This window comes from Ambystoma mexicanum, chromosome 3q (assembly GCF_040938575.1).
Source record: "Ambystoma mexicanum isolate Mex_15411 chromosome 3q, UKY_AmexF1_1, whole genome shotgun sequence".
NCBI lineage: Eukaryota > Metazoa > Chordata > Amphibia > Caudata > Ambystomatidae > Ambystoma > Ambystoma mexicanum.
Genome location: NC_090926.1, coordinates 91711566 through 91736702, shown reverse-complemented (window position 1 = coordinate 91736702; position 25137 = coordinate 91711566). Strand labels below are relative to the sequence as shown.

At 44.9% G+C, this 25137-nt stretch overlaps 1 protein-coding gene across 2 annotated transcripts in view; it reads right to left on the bottom strand.

Moving 5' to 3' along the window:
- The window catches only part of PPP1R1A (protein phosphatase 1 regulatory inhibitor subunit 1A), a 542291-nt gene extending 521337 nt beyond the window's left edge, over positions 1–20954 (bottom strand). For both annotated transcript variants that reach the window (XM_069653205.1, XM_069653206.1), the window contains exon 1: positions 20572–20954. In XM_069653205.1, coding sequence (XP_069509306.1) covers positions 20572–20652 — 81 coding nt within the window. In that variant the 5' untranslated portion in view covers positions 20653–20954. The remainder of the gene's footprint in view (positions 1–20571) is intronic.
- Between the last annotated feature and the right edge of the window lie 4183 nt (positions 20955–25137).

Sequence of the window (25137 nt, the reverse complement as noted above, 5' to 3'; positions counted from 1 at the left end):
TCGGCCCCGAGGCCCGGCATCCGCATTTATACAGGACCTTGCAAGTCCATTGCTCAATTGGTTCTTTCCTACCATTGATTAATCATACTTGGAGATTTTAACCTCTGGTTGAAGCTACCTACGAACACTTGGGGTGTGTTAATCTATCTCTTAGCAATCCTTGGGTTAATTGAGAAAGTTCTTTTTTCTATTCATATTGCAGGCCATACACTGGATGGCCTTTTCACAAACTGCTCTACGGTAGAGTCTGTTCTGCCTTTTTCACCCATGGCCAGATCATGCATGAATTCCATTTATTTTTCCATCAGCAGGTTATGTCTGTTCGTCTAGTGGTGGGCCTGTGCACAAACAGGTGCAGAAATGGAATATCTTCTCTGAAACAAGTTTCCATGACACAACATCCAATTTGCACAAATATGCGGAAACATCTTTCTCTTATTTGAACCCTGATTTTAACTCTGATCCGTCTTTGTCACTGCCGAATTTGTATGGTACAAGTGACTGAGTGGTAAACACCTTGGGCTCTACTAAACTAAAATCAAAACAGGGGTCACATAAGGCAAGGAACCCTTGGTATAGTGAAGAGATAAGTCAAACCAAACAGACCATCAGTCAGCTTGAGTGTCATTGGATGAAACCTCTCAATCCCTATTTTAAACAAGTATATCTGAGTCATGTAGGTGCATCTAAAATTCAGATAAAACAATCCTAATAAAAAGGCTTTGCTCAGAACGGTTGTCTACTTTGCCTTACGACAGAGCTACGATAGTGCATGAACATTGCATTCCACAAGCTCTAAACTTGTCAGGCATGCAATGTCAGTAGTTTTGTGCTAAATTAGCATCTTTTTGGGAGAAAAGTGAGAAAATTAGAACTCAACTTTTTACCACTTCATCATGTGGAGTTGCAGATGCATGGTTTACCATTGAACCTGCCATTATTGAGTCAGTCAATAGATTTGACTCTTTTAGTGCCACTCCAAGTCTTCAGTTCTTCATCTTATAGCCAAATATAGAACATTAACATTCTTGTTGGACCTGTGCCCATCCAGCCTCTGAAACACTGGTTTCAACCATTGCTGTAGGTCTTTGTACAATTTGTAACCAATCCTTGGCTTCAGGAGTTGTACCTAGCTCCTTAAAAATGACAGTGGCAATCCCTTTGATCAAAACAACTTTGTGTGATCAATTTGTCGCAGCAAGCTACCCTCCCAACTCCCAACGTCCCTGTATCACACAAATTATGAAAGCTGAGGTGCCATCAAAACGCCAGTCATTTGAGGGTCCTTGGTGTATGCCAATGACCTGAAGATGACACTTTAATTGGGAGGGAAACATTAACATCGAATTGACCATTTTAAACAATGTTTAGGAGGATCTGGGATTGAATGGCTCCCAATCAGCTACATGCCAATGCCCAGAAAATGAAATGACGACATGTACAGGAAGTCTGACCTGCCAAATTATTCCTTTCAATGTATCCCTTTTTCCTTAACAGGGTATAATATATTTGTCCAGCCTCTTTAGGGCCGTGTACCCCACATGCAGAAACTGTGTATTTTTGGCATGTCTTTTGAAGTAGATTTGAGTATGAACACCGAAATAAACTAACTTACGAGTAGTTGATTTTTCCATTAAAAACATTTTAAAATGTTCTTGGATACTTTAGTGATGCAGACAGGGTTTATCTCTGGAACACCTTCATATGCAGTCATCTCAGTTACAGCAATTCCATTGGTCTTGGACTTCCCAAGTACACACTTTGCAAAGTTACGCTTATTCCGTATGGTCTGCAAGATTGCTCTTTCATTTACATCAGCCTGATCATATTTTCCCTGCCCTGTATGAAGTGTGCCGGCTCCAGCCGGTTAGACAGATTGAGTTAAAGACGCTCTGCATGGCCCATGAAGCCTTTCATTATAATGGACCCTCTTGTATTTGAAACCGTTTAATATGAGGCAGACCACACAGACATCTCTTAATGCCAAAGTTCAAATATCAAGGGTGGGGTGACAACTGTTTTTCTGTGTTGGTATCTAAACTGTGGGCCCTGTCATGAGTTCTGAGGCGTTTTGAAAGAAAGCTAAGACTTACATGTGTGTATTTGTGTATTACACGTATTCCTGATAGCGTGGAATGTTAGTGTGTGATTGAGTACGAATGTCCTAGATGTGTCTGTTGGACATGATATATATATGCAAGGTGCGAGTGTTTCATATTCAGTATTGCATCCTATGTTCATGTTACTTCATAATCCTGTCACAACAGATACTTGGAAAAAATGGTACCTTCTTTTAAACCTCTGCCACTGCTGTGAGCTGCACTGCACCACATTCAATGATTACACTCTTTCCACCATGGGCCTCCTTCGTTGACCCGAAAGAACAGAACCCGCTTCTGAACTTGGCAAAATCCTTGAAAGCTCGACTATATTGCCAGGATTTCTGCTAAGAGATGGTTTCGTGAATTCTCAGATAGAAGAGCCCACAGCATTGTTAACTAGACCACCTGCACTGCACTATGCTCAGCAGTAGCCCCTGGTGAGCAGCTTCAGTGCTGACAACTGGGCTCCTTGTAACTACGTCCCCCTTCTCTTCTTACTCATTTCACCAAGCCCTTCTTCTCCGATGGTGCCCACAAAGTCACCAGTTTGCAATTAGCTAGCAACAGATCAAAATGATTAATACATTCTTATAGAGATGGCTACTTTCTGTACTTCCCTCCATTTTGATATTCCACCTTATTGTCATGGGCATGGAAGCATCCCACTGTCTTCTACTGATGGAAAACCCCATTTGGAAACGTTGATGTACTTGCTCTATTGATCATCGCTTTAACAGCCTATACGACCATACTGCTTAAATATGCCAGCCTTGCCATTTAGGAAAATAAAACATGGCTGTTAAGGTTAGCCAAATCCTTGCTGTCTTCGCCTGTCATCAGCAATCCTGGAATTATTTCACATGCGTGTAGGTAATGATGCATGAAACTTGATCAACTTCAAGTACTGGACGAGGCAGCCTTTTATGCAGCTGGTCTTTCTCCAGTCTAGATGGGCAAAATGCTTACTCCAAACCCTTCCCAAATTCACCCCTTAGCACATTCTTGCACTTTATCCCCACGTTTCGCTCCGTAATAGATGCAGTGTTTTCAATCAATTCACAATCATTGTGTTCTGTTATGGCATGCCTTTATTCATTTCATGAAACGCATAATATGTTTTATTTATATGTATGTATAAGGAAGTTGGTAATGTTGTTAATGGCGCTTTGAAACGGTATTTTCTTATTGTATAAGCGCCTAACAAGCAAACAATAAATACATTTCGGTTTGATGGAAAGAAAATATTTTTTTTTCTAAAACATCCAGTCAGGCAGTGGAATACTCTTGAGACACTCATATCTCTAGTGACCGGGATCTGCTCTCTTTTTACGCCACCAGAATGATTGCGAAGGGCCCAGTGGATGGACCGAATTTCTCAGCACAATTTACTGCAGGAAAAACATGTATATGGAATGGTACTGTATGGTATGGCAGGGCATATGGTATGTTACATGGCATGGAATGTTACGGTATATGGTATTCTATGTTAAGTTACAAAGGATTTATAAATCAAACCTCGGAAATGTAGGCAATCACATAGCATTATTTATGACTTTGGATGGCATATTATGGTATGCTATAATATAGAATCTAAAGATAAGGGGACATCCGGGAATAGCACTTCTATATAGGGTGCCATGCCTTCACCTATCCTGTACTCAACACGTCATTTTAATATCCTTCGGTTAAGGGGAACAGTCGTTTTTTTAGCAGTATGGGAAAAGACATACACATTTTGTAAACACCATTAAAATCGTTTATTCTAATCGTTTTTTTCTTCTAAAAACTGACTCTCAATACAAAAATTACAAAATTATTTGAAACATATTTATAATAAAAACCACCACCACGCCTGACTGCTCACCCAAGTGACTCATTAAATAATTAAGCAATATCACCTGATTGCTGGGGTCATTACCGACTCAGGTAATGCCCTGGGTCCCATAGTTATAGGCCTGAGCGAAGTGAGGGCCTTAACGAAGGCCCCGGGGCATTACCTGAGTCGGTAATGCCCCCACCTCAAGGCTTATATTGCTTTTAGTACCCTGGCCTGCAAGATCTGCATGACCGGGGCACTAAAAACATGTTCTTCTGTCCCGAAATGTTTCGGGACAGGCAAAAAAAAATCAACAAAGAAAATGCCCACCTGGAAAGGGAAAATGGAGTCCATTTTCCCTTTCAATGGCGGCCATTGGAGTGGACGCACTGGGAACACTTCTGGGAGGATTACAAAAAAAAACACATACCTGAGTTCCCGGCGGGGGGCAAAGGCAGCTTCTCAGCCGTGGGGAGGCTCGGAGTTGGGATGGCCCGCTTCGAGCCTCCTCATTGGCTGAGGGGCTGCCACACCCCCGCTGGGGATTCTCGTCCGGGTAAAGTCCCGGCGAGGGCCAATCAGAATGCTTCTTTCATTCTGATTCCGCCCTCGCCGGGTACTAATACGCATTAGTACTTCAGGGACTTTAATCCCTATTTTTTTTAATTCATTTCATTTTTATAAAGCGTTTAGTCACCCATAGGCCTCAGAGTACTACAATAAACAAACAATTTAACAGAAAACAGAAAAGTACAATCAAAACAGGTATAAGACAAGTCAGTCAATTATAATTCTTAAATTTGTGTTGGATGACAGTTTTCCTAGCTTATTAAAACTTTTCAGAAAGGATGGAAGATTACTACGGCCACAACTGATGACAATACAGTCTGAGCCATTCATCCCAGACCACTTCTTGATTTGGACTCTTCGAAGAATCTGAGGTCCATAGTTCTAATACAGCTTTCTCCAAATTTAGATTGCAGCCAAGCCAAGACTTTATTCTTCAAAGCTTCTCCCAGCTCGGGTTTTTTCGGTTTGTTAACATTCACAATGACCATATTTGTTCGGTCTACTGTCAGACCCTTTAAAAATGGATCCATAGTCTCAGTCATTGGAAGACTTTCTCATGCGTAAATCCCTGCTCAGTGAAGGACAGGACAATATATTCATGGGCTTCCTAGATTCCATGGCTTTAGAAAAGTCTACGGTCACCTCACGAGTTGGGGTGATGGAATCATCGGTTGTGACTGTACTGAGGACGGGTACCTGAAATACTTGATTAGTAGCCGGTACATTTGTAGCATGTTTAAAATCATCCATTTGGCAGCTTCCCTCAGCCTTGTTAATAACAATCTGTATTAAACAGATGTCTGTTTGACACTAACTGAGGAATTTACATCTCTCAGATTTAAACAAGTCACAAATGATTCTCTCCTTGACAGACTGCCTGTCATTAGCCTTTAGAAAAAACGTAGGATTGGACCAGGCTCCTGTTATAACATCATCCATACTTTTAGATGGGGAATTCATTGCATCATACATGGCAGAAGTCAAGGAAAGATGGATTTCTGAAGAATGGTTAAATTGAGAGATCTCTGGGGATCCACTGGCATCACTTTGTTGTCCCATGGCAGCCGTACAATAATTTTTTACAACTTAACTAATAGACGGTGAGACTGAAAATTGACAGGGAACATCGAGGAATAATTCCCTTCTCTCACTTCGTATGCACCGTTTTCTTAGGGTGCTTCTAGCCTGAATATCGATCACCCGTATTAGAGAGACAACCAGCCCATCCTGTGACAGCTGGGATGGAGATCATACTACATTGCTGGTATTTTTAGGAGCCTCAACAGCCCCGAACTGATTGGATTCCTGGAAAGTAGAATGCAAGCCTACTGATCTGTGCAACCTTGCGCATGCCTGCTCTGGTAACAGGCATTTTTAATGCGAGAAAGTGAATATAATCACGCAAAGTAGGGATCAATAAACCACCCCGCCCCTACCCACACCACAAGGAGGGGATGGTGGAGAGCTGGGGTGACAGGTACAGGTTGGACCAACTGCAATTATCACTTCAAACAAGGACAGTGAATACCCCCAAGTGCCAAAGGCACGCAAACCTCCACAAAGCACTGCTCCTGTATGCGCACTTCACCCTGCTCTATTCTATAATCCTTGCCCTGTATTACTTGGCACAGCAAAGAGGAATCACCAGGACTGTAGCTGGGTCAGTCTCTCGGTTCTGCCACTGACCTCTTGCCCAGGGCTGACAATCCCACTTACAACCACTTCTAGGCCTGACCATAGCTCCCGGTCGAGGCTTTACCACAGTTTCAGTGCTCCGAGGTCGATGCTCTGAGGTGAATACTCTGAGAGCTCCAGCAACAGTCACACGTGGGTTGCTTCCAGGGGTTAGAGGGAGGGACCTAGAGCCATCATGCCGCAATGCGCAAAGGCTGCTTCCGACTGCTCGCCCATCAGTATAGAATGAATTACAGGACAGTTTTATTCTGTGCCCTTTTTGAACGGCATGACATGTTTCTGTCCTTGATGCTTTTTTAATGCGGGACTTTCTTCAGGAGCTTTATATAAAATTATGCTCCTTAAGTATTTTTTGCTTGTTTGTACGTGGACCCTCATGGTCCATTCATTTATTCCCCTTTATTCGTGTTACACAAGTAGCTGCAAAAAACACAACAAATGAGGCTCATTAAAGTCTTATTTATTATTAGACTTGAGCAAATCCCCTTAAATGTTTATTCCTGGATCATTTACCTTATGGAATGGGCTAAGAGTTTGTTTTAAATCTTCTGCGTTTCACTACGAACTCTCCCGGGGGAATTACATCCTCCAAAAACAAACATATTAATACATGTCAGGATCTCTCTATACATATACATGTACACAATAACCATGCACAGGCTATATTGTTTAGCAATTCATTTGTAAGCTAAACACAGCTAAAATGAAATCACCATCTCTTACCCTCTCTGGCTATGAACTTAGTTATCCTCTTCTATGTACGGTGTCAATTACCATTTGGTAAAAAGTCTTTGCACTTTGAATATCCGCCTTGCATCATTGCAGGGTATGTAATATACAAATATATGCATAAAATGTACTATTTCCGGTTCTGAATAATATGATTTTATATTTTTTCTTACTTAGTGCTGCCTACGCTCTCTGCTTACCTGGTGTGTTGCCTTTGGTATCCTACTCATTCGCATTGTTTGACTTGTCTGTGTTGGTCTTGAGTGCACCATTACACATTATTCTCCTCTGAAAACAATTCAGTAACCAGAAGTAGTTTCCGGAAGGGTTACTTTATTCTCTAAATGATGGAGGACATCTTAGAAGGGAGTATTTCCATTATTCATTTCCTTATTCGTCATGGTTTAATCTCACACTTTTGTAACTCAGCCCTTATTGATATTAGTAAATCTCTTGTTAGCAAAGTCTTCATCTATCATTGTGCCATCTACATTAATCCCCACAGTATAGAGATCTTTTCCATAACTTCATTTAGTGTATATATTGTATATTTATTGGTGGCCATCTTACAAGTGGTATCTACATTATTAGAGCCCATCAGAATCTTCTGAATTCAAGGTGCTATAACTCATTTACATTGTGTGATTCCTATTGTGAGAGTGTTTAATCCCTTTCATTTCTGTTACCCGATGCTACTCTATCACCTCATTCAAGCCCTGAGTATCACTTTTTGTGAGTTGAATGAGTCTTGGTCTTAATTAAAGTGTTTTCTCTCTCGTTCTGTTTTGCCTCAAAATCTTTGAAATCGTCAAGGTTGTGTTGCTTTTCAATCTATTGTTGTTATAGGCTCTGTGCCCCACCTTATTGATCACTTTGTTAGGGTATCCTCTATCTCTCAGTTTCTCAGTTAATATGGACACTTCATTGGACACTTCATTGGTATATGAATTTGTTGTTGTACTACTACTTCTCTACAACCTCAGAAACTGACCGAATGGTAAACAGTCTCTGAGGTGTTTTATGTGATTGCTGGTATAATGAAGCAGAGCATTCCGATCTCTGGGTTTATGAAATGGTTTTACCAATAGATGTCCTTCTTCTTAATAAATGGTAATGTCCAAAAAATCAATTCCATATTACTCATGGTATAAGTAGATTTCAAGTGTCTATTTTTTGTGTTGAGAAATTCAATAATGGATTTTACAGATTCTTCTTTTCCTTCGCAGTTCATCAGTATTTCATCGATATACAGTGTCTATTTAATTATGTGAATTTTGTAAATATTATTCTCAGCATAGAACACTGCCTCCTCAAAGTATTCAATGTATCAATTAGCTAAACTTGGGTCCATGGTGGCCCCCTCATAGCCGTGCCCTCTGGTGATGTAAATTTCCAAGGGAAATGTGTATGTCTTGTCCTATACTTCTAAAAATCGACTGTTTCCCTTCACCGAAGTTTATTAAAATTCTATAACATGGTTCATGGTTGTGTATGGTATGGTATTGTATGATATATATTTTTTCATTTTTATTATTTAAAAAATAAATTCTGTTACGCGAAGTTGATCAACAAACTGATTGGATAGTAGAGGCTTGGACTAAACGCTGTACAACCCTAATGATGAATGATGGAATAACAAAAGAACTGCTCATGTTCAATCCTAATGCTGCGGGAAAAAAATCTGGGTAAATGACTGGATTAGAACACAAGAAGCTAGAACAAAAATTTAACTGAATTCATTTGTTGCAACAGAAGTGAAAGCATTATACAGTTTGCCAAGTTATCTGAGCAAATTCCCCAGCCCAATATATCGTTCAAATATTCATGCATTTCAGATTCAATTTATATCACACCAAGGAAATATTAGCCTCCAGGAAACAGATAAATGAGGATAATAAATGATGTCGCTTATGTAATGAGGCTAATGAAACGTTAAAACACGTGGTGTTAATAAGTAAGGAGCTGAAGTCACTAAGAACAAACTATCTAGGAAGCTTCCTGAATGACCATCGTATATTGGAAGCTGATTTCTGGTGGCACAAGCTTGTGGAGAGTAAAAACTGCAAGCTAATCTTGGCACTGGGAAAAATGCTTCAAGAGATGTTCACTACTGATGCATGGGATATCTTGATCTTTGGGAGAAGCACTTCGAGCTGTGAAACACAACCAAACTGAACATCTCCGCTTCATCAGAACATTTACAAGCAAATGGAGCCTAGAGACACCATAAGATTGTACCCCTCATTGATAATATAATGAGAATTCAAACTAGACTCAAGTAATATGATAATGATAAAAATGATGAAATGCAAGCACTATAATATATTCACAGGAAACAATTAGTTTCGAATTCTGGTCAACATTATCATGCCTGTGATCCTATCTAAGTGCATTATGTTCTGCTTTCTTTTTTTGTTCCTTTTTTAAAATCTTTAATACTTTGTATTGTAAATTGTGATTTTTAAGGTATATAAATGATGGCAAAGGTTTGTAATAAACCATATGCCATAATAGTAAAAATATAAAAATTAAATAAATAGCAATTCACGCAGGTCCACATGCTGGAATGTTTGTATAATGGAGAGTAAGTTACGCTTTGCCCTTCCTCTCTGCCATACTAATATTTGAAAATGAGGTGTGACGTAAGAAACGTGCAAAAGCCTTACAACAAGGCCTTTAGGCATTTTTCTTAAAGTACGCCACATTGAAAATGAGACCAACCCAAACCCAGATATATAACAAGCACACATATTTGTTCCAAACTTAAAACAGAACTAGCACAAAAAGGAACACAATTTCTTTTAATGCAAATGGGATGAACAGCCACAAAAAAATTAATGCCCTCGGTTAAAAGTAATAGATTGTTGTTAATACACCATAGTATCAGAAAATATGCTAGGCTCGTTATGTGTAGTTATCAGGGTTTTGAAAATATATCCTGCCTTTTGACATTGATGCATTCAAACCTTTAACACAGACCATGAAATCAGTGGAGAATTAGCCCATAGGAAGGAAATGAAGGCCAGTCTACACTGGCCAACACCACTCAATCTTAAGAGTGGGATAGTATATTTTCCCTCAACACCCCATATGTACCTATGAAAGGGAAAATATATTTTTATATTAAATCTAATGGACACCATGATATGCTACTAGCCATTTGTAATGATGCCTTGCCTCAAGGATGCCCCGTTATGGGGGAATTTGAAGAAAAAAACAATGTGCCGCACTATTATAGCGCTTAGGGGAGCACTATGAAGATGTGGATCCTGCTCTAGCAAAATGTACATTTAAAAAAGGTCCACCACTGGGGTTGGCATGAACATTATAATCACTTGGAAAAGGTAAAACGAGGAAAGAGTATATAGCATATGTTCTATATACAGCACCATGCACCTGTGTGTTGGCAAATTACAACACTTCCATCTGTTGATTTAGTAACACAAACTTCCATGCATGGAAATGGTGGAAGGGTGATTGAGTGGGCCAAGTAATCTAAGAAATCAAAAAAAGGAAACATTAAAACATCTCTTCATTGAGTGCCCGGGAAGAGAAGATCCCAGAACGGGGCGGGCTGCTAGATTTGTTGGAGCTATGGAAGAGTTCAACACAGAGGGGCTGATATTCAATGAGGCATAACGTAAGAACAATGCTTAGAACCTTTGCGCATGGTGCATTCACATGTTTCTTACATCTTGCCTCATTTTCAAGTATTTGATGGAGAGGAGGCGCTGAACGTGATTTATATTTCCACTGTTCCCTTCCTCTCCACCATACGAATACTCCAGCATGTGTGCTGGCATGGATAGTCATGTCGGGCAAATGCAAGGGATTCCTTCAGAGTCGCCTGCTTTTTGCTACAGCACAAACGGCGGACTCCTTAGGAATCCATTGTAAACGCTGGCAAGCAGAGTTTACTCAGTTAGCACGGTGGAGCGCAAAAGGGTGGTGCACAAGCATGTATGTCACGATATTGCCCACCCCGTTTGCACTCTGCCGTGCAAATGAGGACAATTTGGCAGCTGGGATCTGGGCACATGAAAGTGGACACGTGACAGGGACTCTGAAAATGAGCCAGAAAAGAGCTTCTAGAAACGCCTTATGATCGTACGTCAAAAATCACTGAAAATGTCTGCATGCTGTTCTTGGAAGTTCGAGGATTTGTGATAATGATAACACACTAATGTGAGGTATAGAAACTATTGAAACAATGGGCCTCATTACGCGGTAGGCGATAGCCATGGCGCTTTTAGCACCATGGCTACCCCCTTACCGCATTCCGGGTCCGGGTTCCCGAAAAAGGGATTTACCGGGTCATTCCAACCTTGGAGGACCCGGTAAATCCCCATTCCGGGAACCATTCCCCATTCCCATGGGCTCAATGGGAATGGGGATGGAGCTAATAACGGTACCGCAATTTGCGGTACCGTTATTAGCTCTGATGTCCCTTAAAGGGTCCCTTCCATAACGCCTGGTAAAACCAGGCGTTAAGGAAGGGACCCACTAAGGGACCTCGGAATAGGGTGGTAAGGGATTACCGGCACCGGATCCCTTACCGGTGCCGTTAATCCCTTACCGCCTACCGCGTAATGAGGCCCAATGCATTGAATGCTGAGGAATTTAATTTATGATTGTGGTGATAATTAACTTTTAATCTAGAATGGTCTTTAATTATTGTGCATGTTTTTTTCAGTACTTTAAATCGAAACATTACTTTTGCATATAATGTGAAATGGGTTGTATGCATTAGTCATTGTGAAGGTTGGTTATAAAACCTAAAACAACGAAATAATAACACCAATTTATTTTTGATTGAAAGGACCGGGCGATGACGACATCAGATTGTGGAATTGGATTATCGCAGGCACCACTCTAGGTATTTCGTTTATTTGAATTCTACTCGCAGGGAATTGGAGGAGCAGGTGCAGATTTGGCAGCACAGATGGTGGCTCTGAGAAAGGCAACAAGATATGTGGCTTGTGTGAGCTGGAGATAAAGGTAAGATGCGCCTTTCAACAAGCATCAGAGAGGGAGGGAAAAACAGGACTGTGGCAAAATTTGTTATATTTACCCAGTCCCAAGACCAAATGGGGAGCAAGGATGGGGAGCATGAGACAGTCGAGAGAATGCAGATGACGAAGGAGATGGCAAATCATAAGATTTGTCAGGGAGTCTTTGGCTAGATCTGGGAACACAAATAACACATTGAGGCTGTAACTCTTCTTGCGGATGGCTCCAACTGCGATGGGTCTCAAAGACCCATCCATGATTACAAAATTGGCTTTCAGAGGCAAACAAAATGGGCAGTGAAGGGTCCACACAATACAAATGTCAACATCTTGCATGACCAATAGATGTGAACTGTTGAAGAAAGAGTAGAGATCGCAGTTCAAGTGTGCAGGGAGACGCAATGACATGGGGTAAATTTGATAAACCCCGAAAAATCAGCAGAACAGAGAGGGATTAACATGGGATCTGGAAGCCATAGCTTCAAAGGGACAAAGAGTGGTGACAGACTTAGATTACCTGAAGATAATCATAACACCAACCCAAGGAGTGATGTGTGATCTACATGAAAGATGTTCCATATTTTGGATCTGGTGATGGCCTAAAAATGCATTAGAAACGGTTCAGTTACAAAACTAAAGCCCAGGCTTGTGGTCGAGAGACGGACAATTTTAAAAGGAAACATAAATGTTTTTTTTTTCATAAAGTTTGTAGGAGGTTCCCTGCCAAAGGACTGTTCATTGCTAAGAGTCTAGTTGTGATCTATTGGTGTTCTACATCATCCCACTCTGTGGGAAAAGAGTTGAAGGATCTGGGTGTGGTGTAATGTCCCAGAGGAAATCTATAGAGAATCAGTACACCCCGCCATCTAAGCTGAGAGATTATTGGTCGGCGTTTAAGTCCTTTCTCCAGGAAACATATACCATGTGATGTGTGCTACTCGATGACCATTGTACTGTTCTAACCTGAAGGTAATTCCTGTGTCTGTTCGCGTTGGAATATCAATTCCTCAGAACTCGAATGTGCGCCATTTCATAGGTAATACCATGACATATGACATCACATTTTTTTTGTTACTTTTTTCTATTCTGCATATCCTTGTAAACATCTTGTATTTAGTTGATTTTTTGTCAAATAATAAATAAAATGTAACAAAAAAACGTGAACTCAGAGTGGGCGGAATTTACACAGGCGCACAGAACACCTAAGGACCTGGTACTATTATAGGCCTCGAAGAAAGGACATGCAGGCGAGTTCTGTAAGATATGAAGTGAAGAGTGCACCTGCGAACCAAGAGAGTGCATTGGGGTTCAGGGGGGAGATGAGGACTAGGGCATGAGACACAGCATTTAAAGGCTGTTTCCTTAGGAAATGACCACACATGTTTATAGTACCCAAATTGCTGCTATGTGATATTACCTCCCACCCTGTGCAATGGGTGGTGAATGGTGCCAATGGGTTTCAACAGTTGGGTGATGCTGCCAAATGTTCAATCTGGGCCAATGAGACATGATATCCTTCTAACACTGCCCCCACCATGCAAATAAGAAACTTTAGTCTGAACCAACATGGACTATATGTGGAATGCATAAATGGACTGATACAGAATGGGCAATGGTGACAGCTAACACATATTAATCATCGTTCTCCAAATGGAATAATTGGCTCAATATATATATATTGCAATGCCAACTTGTTTATATGGTCCAAGTGTTAACTTTATGAATACTGCATACATCGTTACTCCACTATCGATATTCACAAACACTTACATCACAACAGGGCACACATCTCTACTATATTAATGGAGTTCTTATATCTGAATTGTAATCGTACACATGTTGGAATCTCACAAACCTCTGACACTATGGGCCTCATTACACGGTATGCGGTAACCATGGCGCTATTAGCGCCATGCTTGCCGCCGGTATTTTACCGTGTCTGCCTTGGTGGATGGAGGAATTACTGCCCTACTCCAAGGTGAGCGGGGACGGTAATTCCCCATTTACCAAGGCACTTCCCCATTCCCATTTTTGCCCCCATAGGGCTCAATGGGAATGGCGAAGGAGCTAATTACGGTACCGCAAATTGCGGTACTGTAATTAGCACCAAGGTCCCTTTGCGGGCCCGTTCCTTAACGGCTGCTAAAACCAGCCGTTGAGGTCGGGTCCGGCAAAGGGACCTCGTAGTAAGGTGGTAAGGGGTTACCAGTACTGGTGCCCTTAACGGTACCGGTAAACCCTTACCGCGTTCCGTGTAATGAGGCCCTATATCTCCATCCAGTCTTTTTTGTGTGTTTTTTTTGTTGTTGTTGTATTGATGTGATATGCAGCCACCGATACCAGACACCACATATTTAAACTGAGATAGTGCTCGGTGATCCACTGGGAACAAGGCAACCTGTACCAACAACTAAAATCAGCTTTCCAGCCCAGCTGCTTCAGAATTCCAAACTCACCAGTCCAGCTTTGACCTTCCAATACACACAGTTGGAAGCTCAAGTGGCTAGGCGAAGGTGCCACCCTGCAGTGCGGGACCTGCATCCATCACTGCCCCTGCCTCCTAACTTGCAGCAAATACTTAGCCGTGTAATAGGAACACACATACACACATACACCGTTGTGTTAATGCACCCACGACAATGTAGCCCATTTGTATTACTAGTACTAAGATATAATGCATAATCTGCCAATATTTCCATAAACTGGCCTTTGGGAACATCATATTCCAATATTGCATGACAACATGATATTCCAGTAGCTCTGCCAGCGCTGTCTGTGTGTGGATATTGAATGTGCAACACTATAAGCCCTGGACCCAAAACAGCCTCCCTATAACTTGTCCACTCTGACCTTTAGAACAGGCCCTTGAACCGGCCTTGGGAAGACCGCTCCGCCAAGGCTGCTCATTGTTGATTATATGCATGCCCACTTTGCCAGCTCAAGATCAACCACAGCTCTTCCAGTGCTCCTCGGCCTGACATTCAGCAAGGACAATGCTGTGCCCACGGTTCCTTGCAACTTCAAACTTCAAACACCACTACCTAGTACTTATCAAATACAGCTCTGCCAAAGCTCCTCAGCCCTGGGCATCGCCAGGCACCCCTGCAGCAGCCCAGATAGCCCAGACACCTCTGTGGAGGTCCTTCTGGGCTGAACATCAGCTCGTATCATTACTCCAACTGAGTTCTGCCAATGTCCCACATGCATGCCATTAAAGAACCCACACAGCTTTGAGGCTGCACCTTATTCCCAACATGAGGACATTGTGTTTTTTTTTTTCATTAATGGGACGCACAGACATATGCACTTCACATATAGACTAGAGTATTTTCTATTACTCCATGCGGCGCTTGTTTATGGTATAAATCCCAGTAACTCAACATAGAATTGTGTGGCACACGCACAACCTGCACGCGCGCGCGCACACACACGCACACACACACACACTCACATCAAAGCACTGAAATGTGCATCTGTTAGAACCCTTAGATTCAAAAGATGGGAAACCTCTGCCTCAGTGCAGCTTCATGTGAAGCCACGCCCCTCTTCCCTGAAACGCCTCCTGCTGGTCTATTGCTGTTGCTCCACACTACAATGCCAATGCGCCTTCATTCTGATATAAAGGACTGGCTCTTTATCCAGTGCTGGGATCTGACGCTGCTTTTCCAGTTCACATTTGTTCCGATACAACGCATTTCCTGCTATTCCAGTATGGGCACTGCACAATGTCTATGTGGTATATGAACTGACTGTGTACTATATGACCGCAGCACAGTTGTGTTCTAAAGCGTCCTTTGCACCTGCCGTACTGGGGCCAGATACAGTGACCCCCAAGTACCAGAGCTCTGCTATAGCAGCCCTGCTTCACTCCCAGGACTAGAACCCGGACACAGCTATGGGAATGAGCCAAATCACGTATGGTAAGGGATCTTCCTGATTCATTCAATTGTGTGCGTGTAAAACGGTGATGTGCGTGCCATTCTGCCCGCAAATCCCTGTTTGACGAATGGGGATTTGCGGGCAGAATGGCACGTACATTACCGTTTACACGCAAATAATTCCATGAATCAGGGCCTCACTGCCAACCACTCCAGTTCAGTCGTGATAGACCATACGCCTTCTAACCCAGTGGATTCCTATGTTAATGGTCCTCGATAATTGACGCGCACTCCTCCAGCACTGGCAGTTCACAGAGCTGCGTTAATGCGCTTCATGTCTGGTCATGCTATGCTTTGATCAGTGGTAGTGAGAAAAACAGCACACTGCTATTTGCCAAAGTTGTGACAGACAGGCGTTACGGGCAGTGCCTTCGGTACCTGTCGGCCAGGTTTGGATACCTTGTTGTGTAGTTAATATGTATAGTCCCAAATAACAAAATGAATCAAAGTGTTTCGACTGTGTTTCTCAAACCATATTGGCCTCATTTGTTTGTTTTCACCTGGGGGAAGTAAACAGCATGGCTTTCGTTGTGGGTGCGTTGATTTCTGAATACACCTTTTTAGAAAGCCCCGCCCCCCCACCTCCCGGTCACATTCAAAGTTCTTTGCAAACCTGACCTAGTCCTGTCAAAGAGGACTATATCGCCTGCGTGTGCTAAGTAATGGAGCTTTGGATTTCCTAGTTTTGGAGGGAAAGTGCGTATCTTCTTGCGGGTTTCCATAAAGGCAAGGGCGCTAGCACACCCCCTTGCTAACCACGCTCGGTCGTAAACAAGTTCTATGAAGTGCCATGTGCTTCAATATGAACTTTGACCTTGTAAGCCCCGGCCAATACCCTCAACAATATCTAGTTAAATGTCATGTCTCCAACTATTTCACTCGCCCCCGCCCCGAGGATAACAGTGCAAATGGGTCCCAATCGTGTAGATCTAAGGCACTGCTATTCCGAGGAAATGCACAGGCGCGGCTTTGACCCCGTTTGCCGCCATTTTTCCAGTGTTAATTCTCGGCAGTCATGTCTGGCATGTGCACTCCAGCCCTGACCGGCAGCACCTCCTGGGCGCTTCTGTGCAGCGCGGCCAGCAGACTGCGGCCCCAACCTTTAGATCCTGTTTCTATTCCAGGAAACAGTCCAGTGCACAGAGCAGCCACTCTGCCCCCTCCCTGACCTTCGGCTCTCCCTGTTGTTTCAGTAGAGAACGTCCACGCGCATGCATGGGGTCACCGTTCCTGGACAGTTCTATTTCAGCCCTGTAATACAGAGCATCCGCCCCCTCACCTATGACCTTCAGCGTGCCTCATTACTATCCAGCGTCTATAATGCTCTGCCAGCGCTGTCTGTGTGTGGATATTTAATGTGCAACACTATAAGCCCTGGACCCAAAACAGCCTCCCTAAAGCTTGTTCACTCTGACCTTTAGAACAGGCCCTTGAACCTGCCTTGGGAAGACCGCTCTGCCAAGGCTGTTCATCGTTGATTATACGCATGCCCACTTTGCCAGCTCAAGATCAAACACAGCTCTTCCAGTGCTCCTCGGCCCTGACATTCAGCAAGCACAATGCTGTGCCCACGGTTCCTTGCAACTTCGAACACCACTACCTAATACATATCAAATACAGCTCTACCAAAGCTCCTCAACCCTGGACATCGCCAGGCACCACTGTAGCAGCCCAGAGAACCCAGACACCTCTGTGGAGGTCCTTCTGGGATGAACATCAGCTCGTATCATTAGACCAGCACAGCTCTGCCCATGTCCCACATGCATGCCATTAAATAACCCATATTGTTCCATTACTGTCGTGCCACACAGCTGTGCCAAAGCTCTCCAACCTGGTCACTCTGCAGCTCGCATGTTTGCAGTACAGGGAATCCAACACGATTTTAATGAAGCTCCCCAACACTCACTGCGAAAGCCCCCTTCCCACAACCAATCAAGATCAAATACCACATTAGGTTCTCCCATTGCTGTCTAACCTTGGTCATTCAGCAGTCTCTCTCATTCCAGTAGTATGCCCACGCCTCATTTGGTGACTGACTCCCGCCCCGACCATTCGCCTGTGAATCTCTTTCAGCTGTGCTCCCAAATTCCCTGCTTCGCCTGTCCCCCCAATACAAGAAGATCTGGCCATTCCGCTGTGAAATATGGGACTTCCTTTGCACTATTTGGTGCATGGATCTGCAGGATACTGTCTTTTGGGCACTTCACTTGCACTAGTGCATGGATCTTTAGGATGCTGCGTAGTGGGCACTTCCTGTGCACTTGCGCATGGATCTGTAGGACATCAGGTGAGAGCAACTTAACTTGCAGTAGTGCATGGATTTGTAGGATACTGTGTGCTGGGCACATCCCTTAGACTAGTGCATGGATCTGTAGGAATGCTGGGTGAGCTGTTGCTTCCTTTGCACTAGTGCAGGGATATGTAGGACACTGGGTGAGGGGCACTTCACTGGCAGTAGAGCATGGGTTCTGTAGTATATTGTGTGGTGGCCACTTCCCGTGCACTAGTGTATGGATTCGTAGGCTACTGTGTGAGCTGGATCTTCCCTTGCACAAGTGCATGTCTTTGAAAGATCCTACGTGAGGGTTACTTCACTTGCACTAGTGAATGGATCTGTACGACACCAGGTGAGGGCCATTTAATAGTGCATTGATCTATAAGATACGGTGTGGCAGGCACTTCACTTGCAATAGTGCATGGATCTGTATAAACGCTGTGTGAGCTGTCTCTTCCCTTGCACTAGTGCAGGGATCTGTAGGACTTTGGGTGAGGGTCAGTTCACTAGCAGTAGTGCATGCGATCTGTAGGATACTGCGTGGTGGGCACTTGACGTGCACCAGAGCATGGATTTGCAGGCTGCTGTGTGAGCTGGTTCTTCCCTTGAACCAGTGCATGTCTTTGAAGGATCATGTGTGAGCGGTACTAGTGCATGGATCTGTAGGACACCAGTGAGGACAACTTAACTTGCAGTAGTGCATTGATCTATAAGATACTGCGTGGCGGGCACTTCACTTGTACTAGTGCATGGATCTGTAGGATGTTGTGTGAGCTGGCTCTTCCCTTGCACTAGTGCTTGGATCTGTAGGACACTGGGGAATGGGCACTTAACTTGCAGTAGTGCATGAATCTGTAGGATACTGTGAGGGACACTTCTCTTGCACTAGTGCATTGATCTGTAGGATACTGTTTGAGTTGGAACTTCCCTTCCACTAGTGCATGGATCTGTAGGACACTGGGAAAGGGGCACTTAACTTGCAGTAGTGCATGAATCTGTAGGATACTGAGAGGGGCACTTCTCTTGCACTAGTGCATTGATCTGTAGGATACTGTTTGAGCGGAAACTTCCTTTCCACAAGTGCATGGATCTGTAGGACACTGGGCAAGGGGCACTTAACTTGCAGTAGTGCATACATCTGTAGGATACTGAGAGGGGCACTTCTCTTGCACTAGTGCATTGATCTGTAGGATACTGTTTGATCTGGAACTTCCTTTTCACTAGTGCATGGATCTGTAGGACACTGCGGAATGGGCACTTAACTTGCAGTAGTGAATGAATCTGTAGGATACTGAGAGGGGCACGTCTCTTGCACTAGTGCATTGATCTGTAGGATACTGTTTGAGCTGGAACTTCCCTTTCACTAGTGCATGGATCTGTGGGACACCAACATTTCGCTCTTGGAGCCCCTGGGTGAGCCAGTGGGACAGGATGAGTGAGCACAGCTCACTGTGAACCACAGACACTTTAAGGGGGCAACTCCCAGTACAGCCGGGTCTGCAACGAGTCTGCACATGGCATCCTCTCACGTGTTCCCTATCGTTCCTTCTCTTCTTCTCTCTCGCTCCTTCCCTCCCTCTTAATAGGGCAGTCTCATCCCTCCCTCCCTCATTCTCTGGCACACACGCAAAGCCAATTCCACTAATTCAGTCTGACGTCCAACCGCATACTCTCACCAAGCGGCCCATTTCCGTCTTCACTCTCAGCACTGCCCAGAACACTATATGCCTGCACTTAAAACGGGGTACACCCTGTCCGCTCAGCAAAACTCCAGAAGCGAACGATTCTGCGCGTTAGCTCACGCCCCTTAGCTCTCTGGGGGCGCTGCTGGGTGGGATGCGCTGGCACGTGTAAGCGTGTCCTCATCCTGACCATTCTTCTATGGGCAGTGATTCCGTTCAGGAGTAGCCAATCCCTCTCAGCATCCCCGAAAAAGGATGGCGCTCCACACCTCTCAAGACAAGTCAGCACATTAGTTAATCTCTCTCTCTCGCTCTCTCTCTCGCCCCCTCTCTCTCGCTCCCTCCCTCACTTTCTCTCTGGCTTTCTCACTCCCTCTCCCTCGCTGTCCACCCAAACTCTTGAAGTCAGTGACCCTGCACCCGGCTGATGCCCCGCTCCCAGCGACCCTTGAAGTCATAGATCCGGCGTCAACTCATTCTCTCAGCCCAGACCTCCCCAGGCAGCCACCCCGCACATGTCCGGATACTCCCATGCACCCCAGCAGCCCTGAGTGGCGGACTGTGCATTGTAGTGGCGGTCCACTGGCTCTGCGAGCATCCCTGCTCCAGCCAGTCATCCCAGACATGGCTGGATGCCTGTGTTATTGACTGTGCAGCGTGTGATGCCTGTCCATTCACTTTCTTAGCACTCCACCGAAGACAATGATGCTGCACTTCACTGGCACACCTCCTCGCATTGCGGTGCTGCAGCTTACCTGCTCCGCTGCCTCCGGGTCCAGGTAGGGCTCCAGCAGGGGCACCGTGAACTGGATCTTCCTCGGGCTGTTGGGATCCATTCGAGGTAAGTAGGTGGGGGTCCTTGCGCAGCTTCTTTACTTATCCCTCAGAACGGAATCAAAGATGTCTCTGCAAAGGTGCGAATCCCGGCGGAGTGCGGAACCACTTCTCAACAAGCAGCGTGTTATCGGCTCCTATCTCCCCAAATTAGCCCTCCGCGGTGCCCTCTTCGCCCCTCTATCGCGTGCGCAGGTCAAGTTGCTGATCGCCGCTGCCGTCTTATCTCTGCAGAGCCCCCACACCGGGTGCCGAGGAGCAGGCTGCGGCTATTGGCTGCTCGGGGCGCAGCCTTGCCTCCCTTCCCCTCACCCCGCCTCTTACACACACAGTTATACACATAATTAACCATCTGTCTTCCAAGCCGCGGCAGCGCAGGGAGCATCCAGGATGCCACTTACTGTATGTGGCCGCGGTCCCACCACGACGCCCCCTCCCCCACTATGGACCGAGGAACAAAGATCACGCAGATTCGGGTGGGGTTATCCATGGAAATGGGGAGATTTCGCGTCAGGCGCTGTCACTGAAAGGTGGGCAGGACTCGTGCGATACCTCCCAGAGACACCGGGCAGTGGGGGCAGCCGCCCCGATCTCTACACCTAACCCATGCAAGCAGAAATGTGAGCACAGGTCAGAGCAACCGCACCGTCCTCCCAGCCCTCGGGTCATCCTTTGTTGATGGAATGCATACTCCGGACTTCAAATACTCCAAAGACATGTGTACACATTGTTCAATGTGCCCCACATCATATATCTCCATTAACAGGTCATATAACAGCTTATGCGTGTAGAACCAGTCCTGCTGATACGAGAGCTCAGCTGTTTAAGAGACCCTTGCAGGGCTGTGCATGTAAACTGCACGTGCCAGTCTTGCATCCCAGCATAATAGCTGGGTCGCATTTTCTTTCAAATGTATTTGTTTATAGTGCACTATGGTTATATTACACACCTTATGCACATTAAGAATACATACTCACATTTCCGTATACTTTAAACATATACACGATTACACGTTAATAAGATCCACAGTAGATTCCACATAACATATCACAACATACAAAACAAAGAATACAAAAAAACCTAAACACTCCCAAATACATACTGAACTTAGATGGCAGATATCAACTTTACACATTCATTCCATATAAAATATGCCTCAGCAGTCATGATTAGCAAACTTCCTGAGTAAATTCCACTCCAAAACTGGTCAGAGTTAATAGATCGAAGGTCAGCAACACACATTTGATACCCTTTGGCATACATTGCAGTCAGTTTATAGCAACCAGTAAGAACATGTCTTGACCTCTCTATCCCTGTACTACAAAGCCTGCACTTACAATTGACATACAGTATTTTTGTCCATGCCCCCATATTCTCAAAAGTTTCTAACAAATTAAACCTCAATTTCATGATACATCTTTGTGAACGTGAAGGAACCTTAACGTCCAACAATGACTGTGAGCCAGTACCCGCGAGCGGACGGGGGTTGACTACATGTGACTGCGAGCCGGCAACCGAGCAGGGTCGCGAGTGGTTTGTGCGGCACCGCCAAACAGGCAAACCCAACCTCGAGTCAGGAAGGAACAGCGTCCGCGACTCGAAAGTAACCCGCATGTTAGAACCCGGCGAGCCGGGTTACGAGCGGGAAGAGAACAATACCCGCGGTGCGGGAAGCGACCGCGGAGCCCGCTTGGACAACGGGTTAGGTGTAAACAACGAGGAACCCAAAACAAACAGTACAGCTACACGGACTTGGGGGTGGACAGACAGCATAGACCCCAGCCAGGAGACCACATTAATACCCGCTCCCCGGGCATGTTACCTAGCACACTCACCTGAGGTCCTCCACAGTAAAGTCGGGTCCAGCCAGAGGGAACGTGGGAGAGAGCAGAGTGGAACCCCTCAGTCAGAGAGAAAGGGGGCGGGGCTTCAGGGGATATTTGTAGAGTTAGCAACAAGGTTGCTTCTGATTGGTTGATTAGTGGTTTTTCCCTATATAAGAGTGAAACTGACAAAGGATTGTGTGTGTTTCTCCCACGCTATTTCAGAACAGCCGACCTGCGGGAGAGAGAGCAACGCCAGAGACGCTCTGGGCCTATGCAGACTAAAAGGACGAATTCTACATCTCACCCTTACCAAAGAAGACTGAATTAAGCTTCTTGATAATTCTTTTTTTTTTTTTTTTGCCTGAATAAAGGACTTTTTGTTTCTTCATCCCTGCCTTCCTGCCTCATCATTACAAATTTGGTGGCAGCGGTGGGATAAGGCAACACAATGGAGGCAATCATAAAAGCGCTGGCAGAAGGACAACAACTGCAGCAGGCGATTCAAGTACAGTCTCACCAACCCCAGACTGATCGCCAGGCGTTGCAGCAGGCATTGCAGTTACAAGCCGCCAACCAAAATGCCTTGAGGAAAATGACGGAAGCAGTGGCTGTTAGAGGGAATCCCATGGCCCCAACAGCAGTCCTACAAAAATTCCAACCAGGCGAGGACCCATGCTATTTCTTTACTAATTTTGAACGGGTTGCCAGAAATGCCCAGTGGCCAGTGGAAAAGTGGGGCCATTTCATAGCCCCATTACTAACAGGAAACATGCAAGGGGACTACCAGGCAGCCAACCAGCCGGAGACACATCTGATACAGAGATAAAAAGGACAATACTAGAAAGCATGGGAATGGACGATGAAGCATATCGGATCAAATTATGGGAGACCAAGCTTAAGCCAGGGGAAACCCCCAGACAACTGTATTACTGCGTCCATGACATCACAGACAAATGGTTGAAACCCGCCAGTAGCAGTGTGCAAGAGGTGGTGGACAAAATAAAGCTGGAACAGTTTACTGAGGCCCTCCCACCTCCCATGCAACAGTGGGTAAGGCAACACCATTGGCCTACACTACCAGAAGCTATAGATAATGCTTCAGCTTTTCAGAAGGCAAGTACCAGCAGGGGAGGACTGCCGGAGCTACCCAGAGCTACACTGCTGAAGGGGAAAGGAACCGGAGAGCTAAAAACCCCTAGAGGAGAACCAAAAACAGTACCCTGGCCCAACGTAAATCGAAAACCCCAGTGTTTCGATTGTGGTGACTGGGGACATATCGCACGGTTTTGTCCCAGGAAAGCTAAGCCGGCTGAACCTATGGAAATCGGGTTCCTACAAGGGAAGGAGTTTCGCTGAAGCCGGGATCCCTACTTCCTAGATGTGAGAGTGAACGGAACAAGTAGACAAGCCCTCCTTGACAGCGGAAGTGAGCAGACAGCAGTCAGACCGGAAGTAAGTGGGTCAGGGGGAGGGACTATGTCACCTATCCCACTTAAATGTGTACACGGGGACATTAAGACCTACCCGTCGAAGGAGCTTATCATAGAGGTAAAGGGGGTCAAAAATAAGATGAAAGTTGCCATCATGCCCCACTTACCCACCCCAGTGTTAATAGGGACTGACCTTCCTTCTTTCCAAGAATGTTTTACAGAAGCTGAATGATTACGAAATGCTCCATTCTCACAGGTAAACATCAGGGATAATTCCTCCACCAGGCACAAGAAAAGCAGGAGTGAAGTCAGACGAGGGAAAAAGGAGTGGGTTGAAGGAACCAGATATACTGGGTGCATTGATTGGATGCCAGAAGTCAAAAGTCATATATACCGTAGTGAGTGAAGAACAGACCCTACGTTGAAGGTAGCCTGGGAGCAGTCCGTGCCCTATCCAGAGAAGGGAACAACCTATCCTTGGTTCAAGTCCTCTAAAGGTCTACTGTATCGTGTATCTAAGGGACAACTAGACAATGATCTTGAACAATTGCTAGTATCCTTGGGTTACCGGAAAACGGTAATAAAACTAGCCCATGACGACACTACAGGAGGACACCTGGCCAGAGAGAAAACCCTGGAAAAAGTGTTAAAAAGGTTTTATTGGCCAGGAGTCTACAGAGACGTTGGAAGATATTGTGAAGAATGTGCAATATGCCAGAAGACCAATCCCTGGATGCCTTCTAAAGCCCCGTTACAACCTATGCCATTGATAAAGGAACCCTTCTACAGGATTGGGATCGATATTGTGGGACCTTTGGAACCTAACAGTCATGGCCACAAGTTTATCCTAGTCATTGTAGACTATGCCACGAGGTACCCCAAAGCCTTCCCGATGAGAGGCATCAGTGCAGCTAACGTGTACAATGTTTTGGTACCTTTCTTTGCCCGGGTTGGGTTACCGGTGGAAATGATCATGGACCAGGGAAGAAACTTCGTCTCTGGGATCATGCAGGCCGTATGTAAACAACTGAAGATACGGCAACTCCGAACATCAGTGTACCATCCGCAAACAGATGGTCTCGTAGAGAGATATAACAAAACCATTAAGCACATGTTAAAGAAGATCACCGAACCCTCAGGAGCAAAATGGGATAGGGTCCTACCTTGGGTACTCATGGTACTACGCGACACTCCTTAGTCCTCCACTGGGTTTTCTCCGTTCAAACTGTTA